This window comes from Lithobates pipiens, unplaced genomic scaffold (assembly GCF_037356315.1).
Source record: "Lithobates pipiens isolate NorthernLeopardFrog02 unplaced genomic scaffold, aLitPip1_a1.2 Scaffold_28, whole genome shotgun sequence".
NCBI classification, from domain to species: Eukaryota; Metazoa; Chordata; class Amphibia; order Anura; family Ranidae; genus Lithobates; species Lithobates pipiens.
In genome coordinates, this window is record NW_027507789.1 from 224,971,631 (window position 1) to 224,997,292 (window position 25,662).

The 25,662-nt window shown below is 51.0% G+C and overlaps 1 protein-coding gene across 1 annotated transcript in view; it reads right to left on the reverse strand.

Annotated features, from left to right (window-relative positions):
• Positions 1-25,662, reverse strand: part of SULF2 (sulfatase 2) — a gene marked incomplete in the record, with an annotated part of 294,975 nt that overhangs the window by 54,821 nt on the left and 214,492 nt on the right. The window contains 2 exon segments of the mRNA XM_077460607.1: positions 4,596-4,747; positions 18,752-18,991. Of these exon segments, the coding sequence (XP_077316733.1) occupies positions 4,596-4,747; positions 18,752-18,991 (392 nt within the window).

Below are 25,662 nucleotides of genomic sequence, written 5' to 3' on the forward strand. Positions count from 1 at the left end.
CCCTAGACGAAACCTAATTTTGCCCCCCCTCTTGGCTCCACCCCTGACTCCACCCACTTTGCCCTGCCCATGTATACCCAACCTTTTTAACAAAGCGTCCATCAAATGCAGCCTCACCAGCGCCCATCAAATGCAGCCACACCAGCGCCCATCAAATGCAGCCACACCAGCGCCCATCAAATGCAGCCTCACCAGCGCCCATCAAATGCAGCCTCACCAGCGCCCATCAAATGCAGCCTCACCAGCGCCCATCAAATGCAGCCTCACCTTTTTAATGAAGCGCCCATCAAATGCAGCCTCACCAGCGCCCTTCAAATTCAGCCCCACCAGTGCCCTTCAAATGCTGCCCCACCAGCGCCCTTCAAATGCTGCCCCACCAGCGCCCTTCAAATGCTGCCCCACCAGCGCCCATCAACTTCAGCCACACCAGTGCCCACCAATGCATCCTACCAGCGCCCCCTCAAATGCATCCTACCAGCGCCCCCTCAAATGCATCCTACCAGCGCCCCATCAAATGCATTCTACCAGCGCCACCATCAAATGCATCCTACTAGTGCCCATCAATGAATGTTTACTTGCTTCCATTCATTCGTGAGTTGGAACACAGACAGTCCTCTGCCGCACCATTCGCACACAGTGTCAGAGGCACAGCGGCGGCTGTCTGCTGATGCTGAGACTTAATTGCCTGCTGCAGAGAGAAGAGAGTAGGAACACCAGTGGCCAGGCGCCCTAGGCGGCTGCATAGTTTGCCTAGTGGTAGCACCGACCCTGGCTGGCAGTTACAATTACTCCCAGAGGCATGATGGGACTTGTAGTTCCGCAACAGTGGGAGGGCCCCAGGTTGCCTACCCCTGGAGGTACACCATCTAATTCCTGGACTGAGATGCCAGCTCAGAGATGGCAGTGCCATGTTGCAGCCTCTTACCTTCTAACAACCACAATGTTGCAGCCTCTCACGTTGTGATTTGCTACAAACTTACAATGTTGCAATCTGATCACTATATATATATTTTTTAGATCTTCATTGTGGTGATTTGGTCCTCCTATGACCCACTGATATCCCTTTGATGGTCATTTTCTGGCCAGTATGCGGATATATACTTACCTGGTGGTGTCTGCGGGGCAAGAGCAGTCCATCATGATTCATTGCAACCTTGTTGCAATACAATTTAATTATGTATGAAATGTAAACAGGGCCATACAGCCCCATTTGATATTGTTTCTAAATGTGTATTTTCGTTGTGTCTACAGTGAACATTCTGTACAGTAAAATAAAAAGTCTCCTGAAGAAGCCATTTTTCTGGCGAAACGCGTTGAGAAATTATCGCTGTACTGTATACCTGCGACCTTTAATTTGATTTATTTTTTAAACAAAAACAAAAGTATCTTTTTAATGTATCCAATAACATTTTATATGAATTTTAAAAGCTGATGTAGTATATTATCTGTGTCTGGCACCATTTCACGCGTATGCTCTAGTTTTCAGGACGCGGTGCCTTGCTCCCCACACCTCTGGCCGACAATATAATTTCAGAAAAGCATTACGGTATATTGTGATGTCACAAATCTATCGATTAAGACTCGACAGATCCACTTTAAAGGTTGGAACGGGTGTAATTTCTCAACGTTTCCTAGTGAGAATTAGCCCTCCGCACTCTATATACGTGAAATCCGCAGCTCAGAACGATTGTTCGCTCGGCCTTGTTTTGAAGGAGAAGCTTAGCCCTGAGGGGGGAGGGGAGGGGGTGTAACATTTTCCCAGAGGGAGCGATCGTTCCCGTGTTAAATAAGAGCCGGGACCTTTCAGGCGAAGGCGCAGCCGGCTAATCAATAGCATTTAATTCTTTTATCTTCACCTGACATAAGTGTCAAAGGAGAGGAGAGGAGAGGAGAGGAGAGTGCAGCGATCAGGACGCAGAACTCCGCCGATCGCCCTCCCCGAAGGCCCCGATATCTGGAAATGATCTGAGACAACCGCTGTGTACAGAGCAGAAAGAAAGAAAGGAGGAGAGGCCTCCTTTCAGCGTCTGATGTGAAAAACACGGCCGATCGATGGCGGCTTCTGCTCAAAGCAGGAGAGTAATTAGGAGAGAGCGGGTTATAGATGTGCCAGCGGACAGCAGCGCTCTCACCATAACCCGGACACTTCAAGAGCCGGTCACGTTAAAGGGAAGCGGTCCCCCAGAAAAAGAAGTTGTGTGGCAGTTCTCCCCTTTATGACCACCTAATGTACACTATATTACCACAAGTATTGTGACACACCTGTCTTTACACAAATGAACTTTAATGGCGTCCCAGTCTTAGTTCCATATTGAGTTGGCTCCGGCCTTTGCAGCTATAACAGCTTCAGCTCTTCTGGGAAGGCCGTCCACAAGGTTTAGGAGACGTGTCTATAGGAATGTTTGACCATTCTTCCAGAAGAGCATTTGTGAGGTCAGGCACTGATGTTGGATGAGAAGGCCCGGCTCGCAGTCTCTTCTCTAATTCATCCTAAAGGTGTTCTATCGGGTTGAGCTCAGGACTCTGTGCAGGCCAGTCAAGCTCCTCCACCTCAAACGCACTCATCCATGTATTTATGGACCTTACTTATGTGCTTGCTTGGGTCTAATCTAGCTGGCTGCTGGGGGATCTGCATGTTGCTAGTAGGGGGTCTATGTTGCTGGTGGAATTTACTGTTGCTGGGGGGGGATTATTAATGGAGGGTCTGTTTTTGTCTGCAGGGGACCCATTGTTATGGGGGGTCTATTGTTGCTGGGGGGGGGGGGGGGATCCTATTGAGGATGGAGGGAGGGTGTTGTTGCTTCTTGGGGAATTATTGCAACGGTGGGTTGGGGGTCTATTGTTGTTGGGAGGAAAATTCTATTGAGGGAGGGGTCTATTGTTGCTGCTGGCTGCTGGGGGATCTAAATGTTGCTATTGGGGTCTATGTTTCTGGTGGAATTTACTGTTGCTGGGGAGGGGTCTATTGTTGCTGTGGGGATCCTATTGAGGGAGGAGTCTATTTTTGCTGGGAGGGAAATCCTATTGAGGGAGGGGTCTATTGTTGCTGGCTGCTGGGGAATTATTGTTACAGTGGGTGGGTGGGGGGGGGTCTATTTTTGCTGAGAGGGAAATTCTATTGAGGGAGGGGTCTATTATTGCTGGCTGCTGGGAGATCTAAATGTTGCTGGGGGGGGGGGGGTTATTAATGGAAGGGTCTGTTGTTGTCTGTAGGGGACCCATTTTTATGGGAGGGTCTATTGTTGCTGGGGGGGGGGGGGGATCCTATTGAGGGAGAGATGGTGTTGTTGCTTCTTGGGGAATTATTGCAACGGTGGGTTGGGGGTCTATTTTTGTTGGTAGGTAAATTCTATTGAGGGAGGGGTCTATTGTTGCTGGCTGCTGGGAGATCTAAATGTTGCTGGGGGGGGGGGATTATTAATGGAGGGGTCTGTTGTTGTCTGCAGGGGACCCATTGTTATGGGGGGGTCTATTGTTGCTGGGGGGGATCCTATTAAGGGAGAGAGGGTGTTGTTGCTTCTTGAGGAATTTATTGCAACGGTGGGTTGGGGGTCTATTGTTGTTGGGAGGGAAATTCTATTGAGGGAGGGGTCTATTGTTGCTGGCTGCTGGGAAATCTAAATGTTGCTATTGGGATCTATGTTGCTAGTGGAATTTACTGTTGCTGTGGGGGGCGGGTCTATTGATACTGGAGGGTATCCTATTGAGGGAGGGTCTATTGAGGAGGGGTCTATTGAGGGAGGGATCTAATGAGGGAGGGATCTAATGAGGGAGGGATCTAATGAGGGAGGGATCTAATGAGGGAGGGATCTATTCTTGCTGGCTGCTGGGAGATCTATTGTTGCTGGGGGGGGGGGGGGCTATTGTTGATGGAGAGGTCTGTTGTAGGCTGTAGGGGATCCATTTCACTCCTTTACTTGTTATTAGTAAAATCCATACAAATGACGTAGCGCCACAAAAACTATACTTGGTTTTACAGTCCCTAAAAGGGGCGGAACCAAGGGAGAGGTGCATGGGGGGAGGGGGGGGAGACAAGGGTGACTCGGAACGGACCTATTCCATGAGAAGAGAAAGCCTGATCATGACGCATGCAAACGCACGTCAATGCGGGTCATGTTGCATGCCGTCATTAAGTGTAAAATGCGTTGCAATGCACTTTGACGATGCGTTTTTAGATGTTCTCTCGACTTCAATGGAGATAGAATTGGAGGAAGACGAGTAGGTGTGAATCCAGCCTCAATTCACTCCTTATTGCTTTATTACCCAATCACAGGTCAGGGGCGGGTACTAGACCCAATCGTGTCATGTGGTTAGCAGGCAGGTCGGTGACCTGGCTCTGCTGTCTGAATCACGAAAGCAGCTGAAGAGCCGACAAAACGGACATGAAGAGCGATTTTGTTGCGTTTGATAATACAATGTAACAAATCTCATCTATATACAATGACACACATAGTAACAAGTACAGAGGCTGGTTAGGCTCCTCCCATCCCTCCTGACCCGGGCCGCACACAGCGGTAACCTCACACCAGATGGCGCGGTGTCACGCTTTCCACTGGGCCGTGGCGCGGGGCCACCGGGTGACGAATTTGGCTCACCTTGCCGTAGTCCGCCCCGTGCTTCTCCTTGACTCCGTTGCGGCACAGCGTGTAGTTGTAAAAACGAGAGTTCTTCACCAGGCCGACCCACTCCTTCCAGCCCGGGGGCACGTACGAGCCGTTGTACTCATTCAGGTACTTGCCAAAGAAAGCTGGAAGACAGGAGAGGGAAAAAATTAGCTCACGGGGGGCGCCGCCAATGGGCACAGATCGTCCTCCGCTTGTGTGTGTGTGTGTGTGTGGCCGGCACAGCTGCAGAGGATTCTGGGAAAGGCTCAGAACGAGCCTCTGTAATTGGGGCTCACTGCTGGTCAGGGGCCATAGACCTTACAATCTGATTGTGTTATCTCCTTTAAGAGGGCCATACACTGTGCAATCTCACTGTACAATCTCCATTAGATCTCACATGTATTGCAGAATTTCAATAAGATTTGAACTCATAGGACAGTTCTGGTAAATCTAAAAGGTTCTGTACACTAAATATCCCATTGTACAGTCCTCCAATCCAGTAGAGGCTGGTGGTATAGTTTTTCTTTTGGGGGGGCAGCAAACAATGCAGACTACCCCCCCCCAGTCGGGTCGATCGGACTCCAAACCCCCCCCGGTCACCAGCCCCGCACTTACCGCTAGGTCACGGATGACTCCCCCTGCGTCTGCTCCTCCTCTGCATCACGGTGGCTTCTGCCGTGCGCCTCCTCGGCGGCCAATGTGATCGCTTCTCCTCTTGGCCAATCTCAGGACCCGCTTCCCGATTGGCCAGGAGCAGAATCAGGAACACAATAGTGAATATTAATTCGCTATGGTCACACAACTAGGTGAGCTCTGGGTGCAATGCTCTGCGCCTCGAGCCCACCGCTTTTTTGAAGCCAATTAGTGTCTCAGGCTCCAATCACATACTTAAAAAAAAAGTTCATCAGAGGGAATCCGGTCATCTCTTAGAGGTGCATTCCATGTCACAATGAGGGGGGAGACACTGACGTGACCGGGTGGAGAGACGAGATACTCTGACGGGGTGGGAGGGGGAGACTCTGACCTGACCGGGGTGGGGGGGGGGACTCTGACCTGACCGGGGTGGGGGGGGGGGGGAGACTCTGACCTGACCGGGGTGGGGGGGGGGAAGACTCTGACCTGACCGGGGTGGGGGGGAGAGAGAGACTCTGACCTGACCGGGGTGGGGGGGGGGGACTCTGACCTGACCGGGCAGGGGGGGGAGACTCTGACCTGACCGGGCAGGGGGGGGAGACTCTGACCTGACCGGGGCGGGGGGGGAGACTCTGACCTGACCGGGGCGGGGGGGGAGACTCTGACCTGACCGGGCAGGGGGGGGAGACTCTGACCTGACCGGGCAGGGGGGGGAGACTCTGACCTGACCGGGCAGGGGGGGGAGACTCTGACCTGACCGGGCAGGGGGGGGAGACTCTGACCTGACCGGGCAGGGGGGGAGACTCTGACCTGACCGGGCAGGGGGGGGAGACTCTGACCTGACCGGGCAGGGGGGGAGACTCTGACCTGACCGGGCAGGGGGGGGAGACTCTGACCTGACCGGGCAGGGGGGGGAGACTCTGACCTGACCGGGCAGGGGGGGGAGACTCTGACCTGACCGGGCAGGGGGGGGAGACTCTGACCTGACCGGGCAGGGGGGGGGGGGGACTCTGACCTGACCGGGCAGGGGGGGGAGACTCTGACCTGACCAGGCAGGGGGGGGGAGACTCTGACCTGAACGGGCAGGGGGGGGAGGGAGACTCTGACCTGAACGGGCAGGGGGGGGGGGGAGACCCTGACCTGACCGGGGTGGGGGTGGGGGGGAGACTCTGACCTGACCGGGGTGGGGGTGGGGGGGAGACTCTGACCTGACCGGGGTGGGGGGGAGACTCTGACCTGACCGGGGTGGGGGGGACTCTGACCTGACCGGGGTGGGGGGGGAGACTCTGACCTGACCGGGGTGGGGGTGGGGGGGGAGACTCTGACCTGACCGGGGTGGGGGGGAGACTCTGACCTGACCGGGGTGGGGGGGAGACTCTGACCTGACCGGGGTGGGGGGGGAGACTCTGACCTGACCGGGGTGGGGGTGGGGGGGAGACTCTGACCTGACCGGGGTGGGGGGGACTCTGACCTGACCGGGGTGGGGGTGGGGGGGGAGACTCTGACCTGACCGGGGTGGGGGGGAGACTCTGACCTGACCGGGGTGGGGGGGACTCTGACCTGACCGGGGTGGGGGGGACTCTGACCTGACCGGGGTGGGGGGGACTCTGACCTGACCGGGGTGGGGGGGGACTCTGACCTGACCGGGGTGGGGGGGGAGACTCTGACCTGACCGGGGTGGGGGGGGAGACTCTGACCTGACCGGGGTGGGGGGGGAGACTCTGACCTGACCGGGGTGGGGGGGGGGAGACTCTGACCTGACCGGGGGGGGGGGAGACTCTGACCTGACCGGGGTGGGGGGGGGGAGAGACTCTGACCTGACCGGGGTGGGGGGGGGGAGACTCTGACCTGACCGGGGTGGGGGGGGGGAGACTCTGACCTGACCGGGGTGGGGGGGGGAGACTCTGACCTGACCGGGGTGGGGGGGGAGACTCTGACCTGACCGGGGTGGGGGGGGGAGACTCTGACCTGACCGGGGTGGGGGGGGAGACTCTGACCTGACCGGGGTGGGGGGGAGACTCTGACCTGACCGGGGTGGGGGGGGGGGACTCTGACCTGACCGGGGTGGGGGGGAGACTCTGACCTGACCGGGGTGGGGGGGAGACTCTGACGTCACCGGGGTGGGGGGAGACTCTGACGTCACCGGGGTGAAAGACTCTGACGTCACCGGGGTGAGAGACTCTGATGTCACCGGGGTGAGAGACTCTGACGTCACCGGGGTGAGAGACTCTGACGTCACCGGGGTGGGGGGGGAGACTCTGACGTCACCGGGGTGGGGGGGAGACTCTGACGTCACCGGGGTGGGGGGGGAGAGACTCTGACGTCACCGGGGTGGGGGGGGAGAGACTCTGACGTCACCGGGGTGGGGGGGGAGAGACTCTGACGTCACCGGGGTGGGGGGGGGAGAGACTCTGACCTGTCCGGGGGGAGAGACTCTGACCTGTCCGGGGTGAGGGGGGAGAGACTCTGACCTGTCCGGGGTGAGGGGGGAGAGACTCTGACCTGTCCGGGGTGAGGGGGGAGAGACTCTGACCTGTCCGGGGTGAGGGGGGAGAGACTCTGGCCTGTCCGGGGTGAGGGGGGAGAGACTCTGACCTGTCCGGGGTGAGGGGGGAGAGACACTGACCTTTACGGGGTGAGGGGGGAGAGACACTGACCTGTCCGGGGTGAGGGGGGAGAGACTCTGACCTGTCCGGGGTGAGGGGGGAGAGACCAATACACACGGAGACCCTCGTGCACTTTTCTGGGTGATCCCGTTATTTCAGATTGTAGATGGAGCCGTGTAGAGGACGGGCCCCCCCCGGGTACACGACTCCTCAGCCTGATGATGGGGAAGCGTGGATGAAGAGCACCTTGGAGTCTATATTAGTAAATGATCTGTATAGTAAACACGGGGCCCTTGGAGAGGTCAGGCGCTGTGCTCAGGTTACTCTGTGGCCCCCAGAGATGTATGAAGAACACGTATTATATAGAAATGTTATTAAATACGGATCGGCTTCTTTTCACAGCTCCACCCGAGGAGCTCAGATCTCCGGGGACAGAGAAGTAATAGAAGAAGGTAATTACTGCCGGCCTTCCACCCGGGATGAGAGGATGATGGAGGCCCATGGAGGTTCACTCCGCTATCAGCTCTATATTCTATATATTTAAAGGTCAACTCCACCTAAGACTATATTTCAGGTTTTATGCAATATACACAAATGCCAGATATTCCTGCAGTAGTTTGTGTCTCTGCCCCTCCCACAATGGGGAGATTTCCTGCAGTAGTTTGTGTCTCTGCCCCTCCCACAATGGGGAGATTTCCTGCAGTAGTTTGTGTCTCTGCCCCTCCCACAATGGGGAGATTTCCTGCAGTAGTTTGTGTCTCTGCCCCTCCCACAATGGGAGATTTCCTGCAGTAGTTTGTGTCTCTGCCCCTCCCACAATGGTGAGATTTCCTGCAGTAGTTTGTGTCTCTGCTCCTCCCACAATGGGGAGATTGCCCGCAGTAGTTTGTGTCTCTGCCCCTCCCACAATCGTGAGATTTCCTGCAGTAGTTTGTGTCTCTGCCCCTCCCACAATGGGGAGATTTCCTGCAGTAGTTTGTGTCTCTGCCCCTCCCACAATGGGGAGATTTCCTGCAGTAGTTTGTGTCTCTGCCCCTCCCACAATGGGGAGATTTCCTGCAGTAGTTTTGTCTCTGCCCCTCCCACAATGGGGAGATTTCCTGCAGTAGTTTGTGTCTCTGCCCCTCCTACAACAGCGACATTTCCTGCAGTAGTTTGTGTCTCTGCCCCTCCCACAATGGGGAGATTTCCTGCAGTAGTTTGTGTCTCTGCCCCTCCCACAATGGGGAGATTTCCTGCAGTAGTTTTGTCTCTGCCCCTCCTACAACAGAGACATTTCCTGCAGTAGTTTGTGTCTCTGCCCCTCCCACAGTGATGAGATTTCCTGCAGTAGTTTGTGTCTCTGCCCCTCCCACAATGGTGAGATTTCCTGCAGTAGTTTGTGTCTCTGCCCCTCCCACAATGGGGAGATTTCCAGTACTAGTTTTGTCTCTGCCCCTCCCACAATGGGGAGATTTCCAGTACTAGTTTTGTCTCTGCCCCTCCCACAATGGGGAGATTTCCCTGCAGTAGTTTGTGTCTCTGCCCCTCCCACAATGGGGAGATTTCCTGCAGTAGTTTGTGTCTCTGCCCCTCCCACAATAGTGAGATTTCCCGCAGTAGTTTTGTGTCTCTGCTCCTCCCACAATGGGGAGATTTCCTGCAGTAGTTTGTGTCTCTGCCCCTCCCACAATGGTGAGATTTCCTGCAGTAGTTTGTGTCTCTGCCCCTCCCACAATGGGGAGATTTCCAGTACTAGTTTTGTCTCTGCCCCTCCCACAATGGGGAGATTTCCAGTACTAGTTTTGTCTCTGCCCCTCCCACAATGGGGAGATTTCCCTGCAGTAGTTTGTGTCTCTGCCCCTCCCACAATGGGGAGATTTCCCTGCAGTAGTTTGTGTCTCTGCCCCTCCCACAATGGGGAGATTTCCAGTACTAGTTTTGTCTCTGCCCCTCCACAATGGGGAGATTTCCAGTACTAGTTTTGTCTCTGCCCCTCCCACAATGGGGAGATTTCCCTGCAGTAGTTTGTGTCTCTGCCCCTCCCACAATGGGGAGATTTCCAGTACTAGTTTTGTCTCTGCCCCTCCCACAATGGGGAGATTTCCAGTACTAGTTTTGTCTCTGCCCCTCCCACAATGGGGAGATTTCCCTGCAGTAGTTTGTGTCTCTGCCCCTCCCACAATGGGGAGATTTCCCTGCAGTAGTTTGTGTCTCTGCCCCTCCCACAATGGGGAGATTTCCCTGCAGTAGTTTGTGTCTCTGCCCCTCCCACAATAGTGAGATTTCCCGCAGTAGTTTGTTTCTAGAACTCAAGTCTATGGTGGTGCAGGTACCCAATTTCCACCTTCCAGTATGGAGACTTTAGGCTCAACCAACCAAGATTGTCCAAAAACATTAACAAAAATGGATTAAAAGCATAACAAATATCTTAATACAATGCAACAAAGTCCCCCTAAATACAATGTAACAAACTTTTCCTGAATACAATGTACCAAGGTCATCCTGAATACAATGAATTGTGTGCAATGTTTATGGGTGGATCCACCAATCTGGGGTCCTCCGATGACCTGCGTGGTCCTCCTCGTATTGTATGGTGTATACAGGAAAGGAGCTCGGCCAATCATCATTCAGCCTCCCTTCCATAAACAAATGTTCTCATGGCAATCTGACTCTGGCAGGAAATCCTCTGCGGAGGGCCGAGTACAATGTGGACATTTTCTCTCCCAAACATGAGCTCACCCCAGCAGTGACGGCTCAATGCAAACACCCCGCCGCACCCCACCAGACCGCCTGCTGATGGGGGGGGGGGGGGGTTCTGACCGCATCCTGACAGTGTGCCAAGACCACAGACCGTGCAATGACTGTCCCGAGGTGACTGATCTGAGGAGAGATCACTCACTACATTGTCCATTCATACATTTCATGGAGGAGCGATGTGCTGATCTGTGGACTGGAGCCGTCACCGCTCCATAAATTCTACAATAAAACCCCTCCCCCCCCCCCCCCAGGCGATTACCTGTGTTTATGTTGGAGGGTCCCTTAAAGTTTAATACCCAACACTTCACTCTTGTAATACATGGATTTGTGTAGAGACCCGGCACCGACTTAAGCAGAGAAATCACCTTTTCACACTTTCCTCGCACCTTTTCTTTTTTTTTTTTGCACGAACTATTATTTTAATCCCCAGTGATGGCGGCTCGTCTCAGAAGTTGCTGGAAAATCGGATCGCTCCAGGAAGTAGAAAGATCGATCCAGGTACGGTCAAAGTAATAAATCTTTATTGATACCAGAAAGAAGATCTGCAAGCCGCACATTAGAAGGCAGACCCATAAGGAACAAATGGCAGCTTTAGCCTGGGTTCTAACTAGGCCACGCCCCCACGTTGCACTCCACCCCTCGGAGCTTTATCGTGGGGGGTGGAGCAAAATGTGTTGGAGGAGTGGCCTGGTCAGAGCACAGGCTGACGTTTGCTTTCTGACGTGTGGCTTACATATCTTCTTTTTTGATATTGCTTAGAGCTGATCCCGGACGAGCCCCCAACCCAGCCACCATTCATAGAAGTATAGCCTTGGGCTCCACCCTCTCACCGATGCAGCACCTACACTTTTGCTTTTGGGTCACATTTATTGGCGACATAATAGATTGGCGACATGATATATTGGCTATATAATAGATAAAGCAATACTATTCTAACGCGTTTCGGCTAAAAATAAAGCCTTACTTCTAGGTATAAGGTTTTTTTTTTATTTGTTTTGTTTACTGAAACGCATATTGTTGTAGCAATAAAGATTTGTTATGGATGTCATTTTGATATTATTACCATATTGTTTATTGGAGTGTGCAGGCACCTGAGCCACGGCACCAGTTCCCGGCCATAAGAAGCTGTGCGTTTTTTTTTCACTTCTCCAGGAAGTATAAACCCCGGGATCGTCCCCTCCCTTCTTGGATGTTGTAGCCCCTTCCTCTGAGAGCATCTAATCACTGTCTGTGCTGGCCCAGCTCCTCTTATCCATCACCTCACCTTCCAACCCTTTTATGTAGCTGCCAGGGGAAGAGTAAAGTAGAATACTATAGAGTGTCACTTGAGTGACATGTTTCGGGCTAAGGGGCTGGAGAAAGAATACATCCTCTATACCTCATCTACCCTTAAAAACGTATGTGATCAAATTAAAGCTGATGTTTTATTTGCGTCCAAGTTCCACCCCACCTTTTTATCAACACGCTAACTACATTTTTAAAGAAAATTGGTATTCATGACTTATTTTAGATCCGATGATGTCATCACTGGGTCCCTGTGCTTCTCCATGCAACACAAGCAGATCATGGCTGGTGGGAGGGTTCTGTACATAGAAGAACTCTGCACCACTCAAGAGTCCTGATGCAAGCAGTGGGCGGGGCTCTTGGGAGGAGTTACAAATTATATATATATATATATATATATATATATATATAAAATGTGCCTTGATGGGTGGGGCCACTCTGGAGTGGGCGTTGCCATGCAGGCTGTATTTGCACGCAGGTGATGCCGAGCCTCCAGTATTCAAAGAACACCAAGCCAATGAATGAAAGGGGCGGAGCCATAAACTAGCTGATAGACATGTGCATGGCGAATTTTTTTTTTTACTTCGTTTAGATTAATCTAATTATTTGGTTTCGTCAAACTGGGCTCATTCGTTCAATTCGTATTCGGGATTCGCTTTATGTCTTGTTTCTACCTATTTTTTCGATTCAAAAACATTTGAATCGATAAACTTCGATTCAGTCAAATCGAAAATTTTAGGACCCCCCCCCCCACCCAATTCGAATGCGGCAAAGAGAATTCTTCATAAAATGACGATTACAATAATCACCTTTGGCCTTAACAAAAACCGCATTATTTTAAAGTGTTACTCGAATTTAGACATGTGCAATTCGTTTAGTTCCGAATTAGTTTAATGAATTTAGACAAATTTGCAAATATCTAAATTGTTCCGAATATTTGAAAATCGGAAATTCAAAGTTCGGGGAATTCAGAATTCCGAAAATTTGGAAAATCCAAAAATAAGAATGAAAATTCAAAAGAAATGAAAATCCGAAAATTCATAAGAACGAAGATCCGAAAATTCAAAAGAACGAAGATCCGAAAATTCAAAAGAACGAAGATCCGAAAATTCAAAAGAACGAAGATCCGAAAATTCAAAAGAACGAAGATCCGAAAATTCAAAGAACGAAGATCCGAAAATTCAAAAGAACGAAGATCCGAAAATACTTAAACAACTTAACTATTACCAACTATTAAATTCTAGGCATTGAATTTCCTTTCAAATTTGGCTGTTAATGAACTTAATGAATATGAATTTATCCGTTACGATCAGTTATCAGTTATGAATTATAACACATGCCATATCTAAACGAATGGAATGTAACAAATTAATAATAATAAAAATGTTTTATTTATTGTTTTCTTCCATTTCATTTGTTTATCTGTAGCATTCTTTATTCCGGATAATTTGTAACTTTGGATAAATTCGTAGTCATTACGTTCACCAAAACCTATAATTTAATAGTTATTATTGAAAATTTGGGGATTTTCGTTTTTTCGAATCTTCCTTTCGAATTTCCGAAAAAAATAAATAATAATCAATGAAATACTAACAAATGTTTCGGCAGTGCACATCTACTCGAATTTCAGAAATATCTTTACAGTTCAAATTTGGATGGAATTCAATGTAAAATTAGATTTAATTTAAAATTTGGACGAATTTCGGATGGATTTTTTGACGAATTTCTGAAATTTGGATGAGTTTTTGGATGGATTTCGGAAATTCGGAAGAATTTTGGAAATTTGGACGAATTACAGAAATTTGGACAAATTTGTCCGAATATTTACTCGGGAACTAAAACAAACCGCACAGGTCCACACTAGCTGATGCCGGACGTCCTCCAGCCAGGAAATGATTTGGGCTCTATGAGACTTGCTGCAGCTTCTAATGCACATAGTGAGAAGCTCACAGTGTGCGGTGAAATCAGACAAAGCCATTTCAGTCCAGGAGAGGAACCAGTGCACCTGTGCAAGACTGAAGGGGGGGAGGAGCCAGTACACCTGTGCAAGACTGAAGGGGGGAGGAGCCAGTACACCTGGGCAAGACTGAAGGGGGGGAGGAGCCAGTACACCTGGGCAAGACTGAAGGGGGGAGGAGCCAGTACACCTGGGCAAGACTGAAGGGGGAGGAGCCAGTACACCTGGGCAAGACTGAAGGAGGGAGGAGCCAGTACACCTGGGCAAGACTGAAGGGGGGAGGAGCCAGTACACCTGGGCAAGACTGAAGGGGGGAGGAGCCAGTACACCTGGGCAAGACTGAAGCTGGGAGTAGCCAGTACACCTGGGCAAAACTGAAGGGGGGAGGAGCCAGTACACCAGGGCAAGACTGAAGGGGGGAGGAGCTGGTACACCTGAGCAAGACTGAAAGAGGGGGCTTTTTGGACTTTAAATGAAACGCACGGTAACATGCATCTCCATCCCTATTCAAGAGGGTTGGGACTTTAAATTAGATATTGTAGCTAATCGAAGGAGTCAAGAGTAAAACAAACAAGTACACCTGGGCAAGACTGAAGGGGGAGGAGCCAGTTCACCTGGGCAAGACTAAAGAGGGAGGAGCCCGTACACCTGGCAAGACTGAAGAGGGAGGAGCCCGTACACCTGGGCAAGACTGAAGGGGGGAGGAGCCGGTATACCTGGGCAAGACTGAAGGGGGAGGAGTCGGTACTCCTGTGCAAGACTGAAGGGGGAGGAGTCTGTACACCTGTGCAAAACTGAAGGGGGAGTAGTAGTCAGTACACCTGTGCAAAAACTGAAGGGGGAGGAGTAGTCAGTACACCTGTGCAAAACTGAAGGGGGAGAGTAGTCAGTACACCTGTGCAAGACTGAAGGGGGTGGAGTCAGTACACCTGTGCAAGACTGAAGGGGGTGGAGTCGGTACACCTGTGCAAGACTGAAGGGGGAGGAGTAGTCGGTACACCTGGGCAAGACTGAAGGGGGAGGAGTAGTCGGTACACCTGGGCAAGACTGAAGGGGGAGGAGTAGTCGGTACACCTGGGCAAGACTGAGGGGGGAGGAGTAGTCGGTACACCTGGGCAAGACTGAAGGGGGAGGAGTAGTCGGTACACCTGGGCAAGACTGAAGGGGGAGGAGCCGGTTCACCTGGGCAAGACTGAAGGGGGAGGAGCCGGTTCACCTGGGCAAGACTGAAGAGGGAGGAGCCCGTACACCTGGGCAAGACTGAAGAGGGAGGAGCCCGTACACCTGTGCAAGACTGAAGGGGGAGAAGTCAGTACACCTGTGCAAGACTGGAGGGGAAGGAGTCGGTACACCTGTGCAAGACTGGAGGGGGAGGAGCCAGTACACCTGTGCAAGACTGGAGGGGGAGGAGCCAGTACACCTGTGCAAGACTGGAGGGGGAGGAGCCAGTACACCTGTGCAAGACTGGAGGGGAGGAGCCGGTACACCTGTGCAAGACTGAAGGGCAGGCGGAGTTTAATATCCCCTTTGATAAGATTAGGAGCACCCCCCCCCCCCCCACACACATCGCAGATGCCCAATCAGCATGATGGACCGTCGCCTTTACACAGCGTGGGCGGCGTGTTACATTTTAAATAACGACAGACGGTGAAATCCGCCATCAATCAGCCGCAATTGTTGGAAGCTGATTAATATAATTCCCATAAAAACACTTCCCGTCCCGAGAAGAACATAAAGACAATTAGAGATGCAAATTCCCCGCCATTCGCCTCCATTAGAGATGAACAACAAATCTGTCGGCCATTTGTCAGCGGGCGGACTCCAGACTGTGAAGGGGGACTCCGATCTGCCCACACTTCCTCCATTCACCAGCTTTAGACATCTCACAATAATTGATTTGGACTTGGAGGTGGTAAAGCCCGGTGACAGTTATTCCATGTGATTGTACAATCTGTATCGTGTATAGATAGGGATACATTGTAAATGTACACAAATATAACAAATGTAAGGCTCCGTTCCCATATATGTCATTTGGATGCGTTTTGAACTCCGATTCGCATGACATGGGAGACGACAGCCTTCTCTATGGAGCCGGTTCACATCGGCAGCGGCAGTGTCAATTCGCTGCAAACTGAGCATTTTCTGAGCACTGCGCTGCGGTTCAGATGCAAATTCCCGGCTGTTGCCTTCTATGGGAATCGGAATCATACATGTGAGTTTTGAAAAGAGATTCGTTTTGATTAAAAAAAAAAAAAAAAAAAGACAGCGTGTGGTCCCCCCCCCCCCAATACACACCAGGCCCTTTTTGAGTCTGGTACAGATTTTAAAGGAGACTCCCATGCCAAAAGAAAAAACGCCATGGACGCCCCCCCCCCCCCAAACCATACAACTTATCTGATCATGCAAAAAAAAAAAAAAAAAAATGGGGGGTAGACAAGCGAACCGCCCCCCCCCCCCCCTCGAACCATACCAGACCACATGCCCCTGGGGCCTCTTCCCTACAACCTTGGCCAGTTGGCTGTTGGGGTCTGCAGGTGGGGGGGGGGGGTTGCGGGGCTTATCAAAGTCTGAAAGGGGCCCCCAGATCCCCCCTCCCATGTGAATGTGTATGAGGCACACTGTAACCCTACTCATTCACCATAAAAAGTGTCAAAAAGAAATAAAAACAGACAGTTTTTGCCAAATCTTTTATAAAAGAAAAAAAAAAAAAGAAAAAAGAAAAAAAAAAAAAAACAATGTCCCCCAATGTAGATCCATCGTCAATCACGACTCCCGAGAAAAAAAAAAAAAAAGATCTCAGCTCCAGCCCTCTGAAAGTTCTTAAAGTGGGGGGCCCCCTAAAAAAAAAATTTTAAAGTCAGCAGCTACAAATACTGCAGCTGCTGACTTTTAATAATCGGACACCTACCTGTCCCAGGGTCCAGCGATGCGGGGGAACAAAGCCCCCGCCCCTCGTTCCCCGCTCCGCTCCCGGCGCCGTCATTCGTACTGTGGGCACCTGGCTGTGGCTTCACAGCCGGGCACCCACTGCGCATCCGTGATACGCCGCACACCACCTGGGACACGTGACAGGTCTCAGGTGACTGTGCGGCGCGAGGGGAAGTGACGTCACCAGCCCGGGCAAGGAAGAAGGCAGACTACAAGGGACCCCCTAGCAACAGGTATTTAGAGGTGAGTAAAAAATGTTTCCTATTATTTTTTTTTAAAGATTTTTAAACAATTTTGTATTTTTTGGTGGCAACACCACTTTAAACAGCTAAGGGGTGGGGGCAACCCGGCAATGTCACCTGGTGAAACCGCCCCCCCCCCCCCCTTGCAACATCAATCAACTAGGGCATGCTGGGTCGGTGCCACCGGGTCCGGAATGGATTTGGGGGGGAACCCCATGCTGTTTTGTTTCTTTTTAAGTTTGGCATGGGTTTCCCCTTAAAATCCGTATCAGGCTCTAAAAGGCCTGGTATGGATTGGGGAGGGGGAGGGGGGGGGGCGCCATGTTTCCTTCCACAACTTTTTATTGCCGGCAATGTTTTTTTTTTTTTTTTAACATTCATCCCGCTGACAGCTGCTGACTCATCCATTAAGGATACGACAGCCGGCTTCCCGGCCCGCTCCTTAACATAAAGACGTGGGCGGCCGCCGGCTCCAAAACATTTGCATCTGAACTGCATCTAAATCCCTCAACAGCTGCTTTGGGGAGCACCCCCCCCCCAACACCTACATAAAAGCCCCTGCCCCGCCAGAATGCCCACCGCATTATTTATTTTTACTTTGAACATTTTCTGGTGCAGGACGGAGAAGGACCGGGGAGGTTTATAGAATTCTATTCCTGCTGTATGGGGGGGGGGGGGGGGGGGGGGCTTTAAAGGGTCCACTTTGCAAAAAATAAGACAGATTATAATTAAATGTTATTAAAGCGGAGGTCCACCCTAAAGTGGACCTTCCGCTCATCGGAACCCTCCCCCCCTCCGGCGCCACAATTGGCACCTTTCAGAGGGGAGGGGGTGCAGATACCTGTACAGTACAGGTATCTGCACCCACTTCCGGGATAGCTCTCTGCGGAAAGGGGCGTAGATTACGCCCCTTTCCGCAAATGCCCGCCCCTTTCCGAAAGTCCCCCGCTGCCTGCTGGGAAACACACAGCTCCCAGAGGCAGCGGCGCAGTAGGGAACCGGGAAATGAAGCCGAAAGGCTCCACTTCCTGATTCCCATACCCAAGATGGCGGCGGCAGCACCCGAGAGACGATCTAGAGATCGGCTTCGGGTGCCGACATCGCGGGCGCGCTGGACAGGTAAGTGTCACTATTTTAAAAGTCAGCAGCTGCAGTATTTGTAGCTGCTGGCTTTTAAAAAAAAAAAAAAAAAAAAACGCGGACTCCCGCTTTAAAAATGACCTTTCCTTTTCCATCCACAGCCGCTGTAAATTCTGTAATATGCAATATGGCCACCAGGAGGCGCTCTGTACACAGATGGTATGCAGAACACCCCCACCCAAAAATGTAATTTCCTGCCTATGTGATTGGCCCACTGATTTTCCCAGAAGTCTGCGCTAAAATACAAATCAGGTTTTTGGCATCCCCTGCAAGAAAAATGTCATTTTTGGAAAGATACCCCCAAAAGGTAAAGCATGTTTTAAAAGGGATGCAGACCATTAGAGCCCTGCAGGTGCAGCAGCTGATTAATAATTATAAAATCACTCCCATTCACTAGGCACATGGACACACAGAAACAAACAGCGATTTCTTCAGAACAGCAAAAAGGTAGGAATCTGCAACAAAGTTTGTTCTAATCCTTGCAATGTATGTAGACCCCCTCTATGGGATTTGGGGGGGGGGGGGGGAGGGTTCTCTACAAAAGTGGAGTTACTCTTTAATGATGATTGGTACCTGGGACTTATCGGTATCTCCCCCCACCATTGGCCGCCCCCTCACCTGTGCGGTATCCGGTGTTGTTGAGGTACACGGAGAAGGTGTGCGGTTCGTGCTGGGCCTGCCAGGACGGCGAGGAGCAGTTCTCGTTGTTGGTGTAGGTGTTGTGGTTGTGAACGTACTTCCCGGTCAGGATGGAGGAGCGGGACGGGCAGCACATGGGCGTGGTGACGAAGGCGTTGACAAAGTGCGTCCCGCCCTGCGCCATGATCCGCCTGGTCCTGTTCATCACCTGCATGGAGCCTGCAACGGGGGGGAAAAAATATATATATCAGTCCGTGTGACCGCGAGGTCCAAATCCACTTCACAGCCACCCTTATAATGAATCCCTCTCAATGGTTTCCTACAGATCCGTTACATATAATCTCTAAATATATCAGATTAATAAGTGCGAAAAGAATCAATCCTGTCAGAAATCTTGGAAGTAGGCAGAGCTGACACCACCTTCAATAATTTCGATTGGCTGTCGATCCTGCCACAAATCCAGGAACTGCAGTCGGCTCACATCATTTGAAATAAAGACATATTTGTCATTCTGAAGCTTCCCTCCAACCACTTTGCATATTATTTTATATATATATATATATATACTGTGATTCTGTACTGCTGCAGAAATCTCACTCCACCGAGTCTGGCTGCGGCCATTTTAACTGTGGGCAGCTGAAGCCGCTGTCTGTTCACTTCCTGGATTTACACAGAGGCACACCTCCAGCTCTGCAGCTCTGATTGGCCCTCTTATGACTCACCCCCCCCCCCCTCCCTTCCTGGGAAACTCTCAGAGTGAGAGAGCTGCGCATGTCGTCATTAGCCTAGACCAGGGATATGCAATTAGCGGACCTCCAGCTGTTACAAAACTACAAGTCCCATCATGCCTCTGCCTCTGGGTGTCATGCTTGTGGCTGTCAGAGTCTTGCTATGCCTCATGGGACTTGTAGTTCTGCAACAGCTGGAGGTCAGATAATTGCCTATCCCTGGTCTTGACTAAAGACCAGACAAGAAACAGGAAGTGGGCTGTATAAGGGATTTACTGGCAAAAAAATGTACTATCCAAAGTTAAAACAACAACAAGGGCAGAAGATTTAATAGATGGAAAAGATGAAAAAAAAAATGACTGAAGTTCTGCTTGAACTTCCTGCGCGCTGTCCGTACTGCACTGTTATCAGTTACATTGTATCCAAGTCTCTGTGTACTACAGAACCCCTCCACCCTATGTCATGGAGATGAGGGAGGTGGGGGGTGTTCTGTGGTGTTAAGAGTGGACCATGCATGTGTTTTGCAGTCTCCATTGGAAGCCCATGTGACAGGGTGACAATGTACAACTGGGGGACAAGGCTGTGTTGTCATCCTATAACAGGAAGTGCCTGCACAAGGACCTACAAGGCCGGATTAAGTTACTATTAAAGCTTATATGGGTTCAGATTTGGTTTACATGTACTATAAGCCCTGCTAAAGCGGTTTACATCTCTAGTCCAGAAAATCTGTAAATTAAAGCTGAACACCGAGCGGAAAAAAAACCCCTTTACAGTGGGCCATGTCCCCACTGCAAGGGTTAAATATTACTCAGGGCACCAGGGAAAAGAACGTATTACCTGCCTTACTGCTCACTCCCCGGTACAAATGGGCCCCCCAAAGCTGCATCTTTTAGGGGCCCCAGATAGGCGTGGCAACCTTGACATTACCAATTCCAATGCAGGACCAGCAGTCCTTTACTGGAAGCGAGGACTACGAGGGCCCGCCCACAATCAAGAGGAGCGCCGGCTGCTGGGGGGAGTGAGGGATGAGGCAAGTACAACTCTGTTTTACCAGTAACCCTAGGCAATGAGCATCCCACGCTCCCTCGAGATGTCAACTCTGACGAAACACGTAGAGTGGAGTCCACACTCGTGACGTCACCATGCACGCCGAAGCTATGAGGAATTTGGATTGGTTCCCGGGAACAAATCTGTTTACATGCTGGATTTTATCTGTGACACTGAGGTACTAGCACTATTCTGTTTTAATACACGAGTTCACAGTCTTACCCTATGTGGGTATTTTCCATTGATCCCCCATGTTCATCATGATGGAGTGATTCCTATTACCAACCACAATACCACCTTTACTATTACAAGAGGGGAGACGTTTTTGATTTCCAATTTTGGGTTTATTTACAGAGTTTCCATCTCTTATAACTTAGAGACCATTGTTTCTTGTAAGGAGGCAATGTCCACCCAATGTACCCTTGTACCAGGCCTCAGAAGTCCACCCAATGTACCCTTGTACCAGACCTCAGATGTCCACCCAATGTACCCTTGTACCAGGCCTCAGAAGTCCACCCAATGTACCCTTGTACCAGACCTCAGATGTCCACCCAATGTACCCTTGTACCAGGCCTCAGAAGTCCACCCAATGTACCCTTGTACCAGGCCTCAGCTGTCCACCCAATGTACCCTTGTATCAGGCCTCAGATGTCCACCCAATGTACCCTTGTATCAGGCCTCAGATGTCCACCCAATGTACCCTTGTATCAGGCCTCAGATGTCCACCCAATGTACCCTTGTACCAGACCTCAGCTGTCCACCCAATGTACCCTTGTATCAGGCCTCAGATGTCCACCCAATGTACCCTTGTACCAGGCCTCAGAAGTCCACCCAATGTACCCTTGTATCAGACCTCAGCTGTCCACCCAATGTACCCTTGTATCAGGCCTCAGATGTCCACCCAATGTACCCTTGTACCAGACCTCAGATGTCCACCCAATGTACCCTTGTACCAGACCTCAGCTGTCCACCCAATGTACCCTTGTACCAGGCCTCAGAAGTCCACCCAATGTACCCTTGTACCAGGCCTCAGAAGTCCACCCAATGTACCCTTGTATCAGACCTCAGCTGTCCACCCAATGTACCCTTGTATCAGACCTCAGCTGTCCACCCAATGTACCCTTGTACCAGACCTCAGATGTCCACCCAATGTACCCTTGTATCAGGCCTCAGAAGTCCACCCAATGTACCCTTGTATCAGACCTCAGATGTCCACCCAATGTACCCTTGTATCAGGCCTCAGAAGTCCACCCAATGTATCCTTGTATCAGACCTCAGATGTCCATCAATGTACCCTTGTATCAGACCTTAGATGTCCATCAATGTACCCTTGTATCAGACCTCAGCTGTCCACCCAATGTACCCTTGTATCAGGCCTCAGATGTCCATCAATGTACCCTTGTATCAGGCCTCAGAAGTCAACCCAATGTACCCTTGTACCAGACCTCAGCTGTCCACCCAATGTACCCTTGTATCAGGCCTCAGATGTCCACCCAATGTACCCTTGTACCAGGCCTCAGAAGTCCACCCAATGTACCCTTGTACCAGACCTCAGCTGTCCACCCAATGTACCCTTGTATCAGACCTCAGATGTCCACCCAATGTACCCTTGTACCAGACCTCAGATGTCCACCCAATGTACCCTTGTATCAGGCCTCAGAAGTCCACCCAATGTACCCTTGTATCAGACCTCAGCTGTCCACCCAATGTACCCTTGTATCAGACCTCAGCTGTCCACCCAATGTACCCTTGTATCAGACCTCAGATGTCCACCCAATAGACCCTTGTACCAGGCCTCAGAAGTCCACCCAATGTACCCTTGTATCAGGCCTCAGAAGTCCACCCAATGTACCCTTGTATCAGGCCTCAGATGTCCACCCAATGTACCCTTGTATCAGGCCTCAGAAGTCCACCCAATGTATCCTTGTATCAGACCTCAGATGTCCATCAATGTACCCTTGTATCAGACCTTAGATGTCCAGCAATGTACCCTTGTATCAGACCTCAGCTGTCCACCCAATGTACCCTTGTATCAGGCCTCAGATGTCCATCAATGTACCCTTGTATCAGGCCTCAGAAGTCCACCCAATGTACCCTTGTACCAGACCTCAGCTGTCCACCCAATGTACCCTTGTATCAGACCTCAGATGTCCACCCAATGTACCCTTGTATCAGACCTCAGATGTCCACCCAATGTACCCTTGTACCAGGTCTCAGATGTCCACCCAATGTACCCTTGTATCAGACCTCAGATGTCCACCCAATGTACCCTTCTATTAGACCTCAGAAGTCCACCCAATGTACCCTTGTATCAGGCCTCAGAAGTCCACCCAATGTACCCTTGTACCAGACCTCAGCTGTCCACCCAATGTACCCTTGTATCAGACCTCAGATGTCCACCCAATGTACCCTTGTATCAGACCTCAGATGTCCACCCAATGTACCCTTGTACCAGGTCTCAGATGTCCACCCAATGTACCCTTGTATCAGACCTCAGATGTCCACCCAATGTACCCTTCTATTAGACCTCAGAAGTCCACCCAATGTACCCTTGTATCAGGCCTCAGATGTCCACCCAATGTACCCTTGTATCAGACCTCAGATGTCCACCCAATGTACCCTTGTACCAGACCTCAGATGTCCACCCAATGTACCCTTGTATCAGACCTCAGATGTCCACCCAATATACCCTTGTACCAGGCCTCAGAAGTCCACCCAATGTACCCTTGTACCAGACCTCAGATGTCCACCCAATGTACCCTTGTATCAGGCCTCAGATGTCCACCCAATGTACCCTTGTATCAGACCTCAGATGTCCACCCAATGTACCCTTGTACCAGACCTCAGATGTCCACCCAATGTACCCTTGTATCAGGCCTCAGAAGTCCACCCAATGTACCCTTGTACCAGACCTCAGATGTCCACCCAATGTACCCTTGTACCAGGCCTCAGAAGTCCACCCAATGTACCCTTGTATCAGACCTCAGCTGTCCACCCAATGTACCCTTGTATCAGACCTCAGATGTCCACCCAATGTACCCTTGTACCAGACCTCAGATGTCCACCCAATATACCCTTGTATCAGGCCTCAGAAGTCCACCCAATGTACCCTTGTACCAGACCTCAGATGTCCACCCAATGTACCCTTGTACCAGACCTCAGATGTCCACCCAATGTACCCTTGTATCAGGCCTCAGATGTCCTCCCAATGTACCCTTGTATCAGGCCTCAGAAGTCCACCCAATGTACCCTTGTACCAGACCTCAGCTGTCCACCCAATGTACCCTTGTATCAGGCCTCAGATGTCCACCCAATGTACCCTTGTATCAGGCCTCAGATGTCCTCCCAATGTACCCTTGTATCAGGCCTCAGAAGTCCACCCAATGTACCCTTGTACCAGGCCTCAGATGTCCACCCAATGTACCCTTGTACCAGGCCTCAGAAGTCCACCCAATGTATCCTTGTATCAGACCTCAGATGTCCACCCAATGTACCCTTGTATCAGGCCTCAGATGTCCACCCAATGTACCCCTGTACCAGGTCTCAGATGTCCACCCAATGTACCCTTGTATCAGACCTCAGATGTCCACCCAATGTACCCTTCTATTAGACCTCAGAAGTCCACCCAATGTACCCTTGTATCAGGCCTCAGATGTCCACCCAATGTACCCTTGTACCAGACCTCAGCTGTCCACCCAATGTACCCTTGTATCAGACCTCAGATGTCCACCCAATGTACCCTTGTATCAGGCCTCAGATGTCCACATAATGTACCCTTGTACCAGGTCTCAGATGTCCACCCAATGTACCCTTGTATCAGACCTCAGATGTCCACCCAATGTACCCTTCTATTAGACCTCAGAAGTCCACCCAATGTACCCTTGTATCAGGCCTCAGATGTCCACCCAATGTACACTTGTATCAGGCCTCAGATGTCCACCCAATGTACCCTTGTACCAGACCTCAGATGTCCACCCAATGTACCCTTGTATCAGACCTCAGATGTCCACCCAATATACCCTTGTATCAGGCCTCAGAAGTCCACCCAATGTACCCTTGTACCAGACCTCAGAAGTCCGCCCAATGTACCCTTGTACCAGACCTCAGATGTCCACCCAATGTACCCTTGTACCAGGCCTCAGAAGTCCACCCAATGTACCCTTGTATCAGACCTCAGCTGTCCACCCAATGTACCCTTGTATCAGACCTCAGCTGTCCACCCAATGTACCCTTGTATCAGGCCTCAGAAGTCCACCCAATGTACCCTTGTACCAGACCTCAGAAGTCCACCCAATGTACCCTTGTACCAGACCTCAGATGTCCACCCAATGTACCCTTGTACCAGGCCTCAGAAGTCCACCCAATGTACCCTTGTATCAGACCTCAGCTGTCCACCCAATGTACCCTTGTATCAGACCTCAGCTGTCCACCCAATGTACCCTTGTATCAGACCTCAGATGTCCACCCAATGTACCCTTGTACCAGGCCTCAGAAGTCCACCCAATGTACCCTTGTATCAGGCCTCAGAAGTCCACCCAATGTACCCTTGTATCAGGCCTCAGATGTCCACCCAATGTACCCTTGTATCAGGCCTCAGAAGTCCACCCAATGTATCCTTGTATCAGACCTCAGATGTCCATCAATGTACCCTTGTATCAGACCTTAGATGTCCATCAATGTACCCTTGTATCAGACCTCAGCTGTCCACCCAATGTACCCTTGTATCAGGCCTCAGATGTCCATCAATGTACCCTTGTATCAGGCCTCAGAAGTCCACCCAATGTACCCTTGTACCAGACCTCAGCTGTCCACCCAATGTACCCTTGTATCAGGCCTCAGATGTCCACCCAATGTACCCTTGTACCAGGCCTCAGAAGTCCACCCAATGTACCCTTGTACCAGACCTCAGATGTCCACCCAATGTACCCTTGTATCAGACCTCAGATGTCCACCCAATGTACCCTTGTATCAGGCCTCAGATGTCCACCCAATGTACCCTTGTACCAGGTCTCAGATGTACACCCAATGTACCCTTGTATCAGACCTCAGATGTCCACCCAATGTACCCTTCTATTAGACCTCAGAAGTCCACCCAATGTACCCTTGTATCAGGCC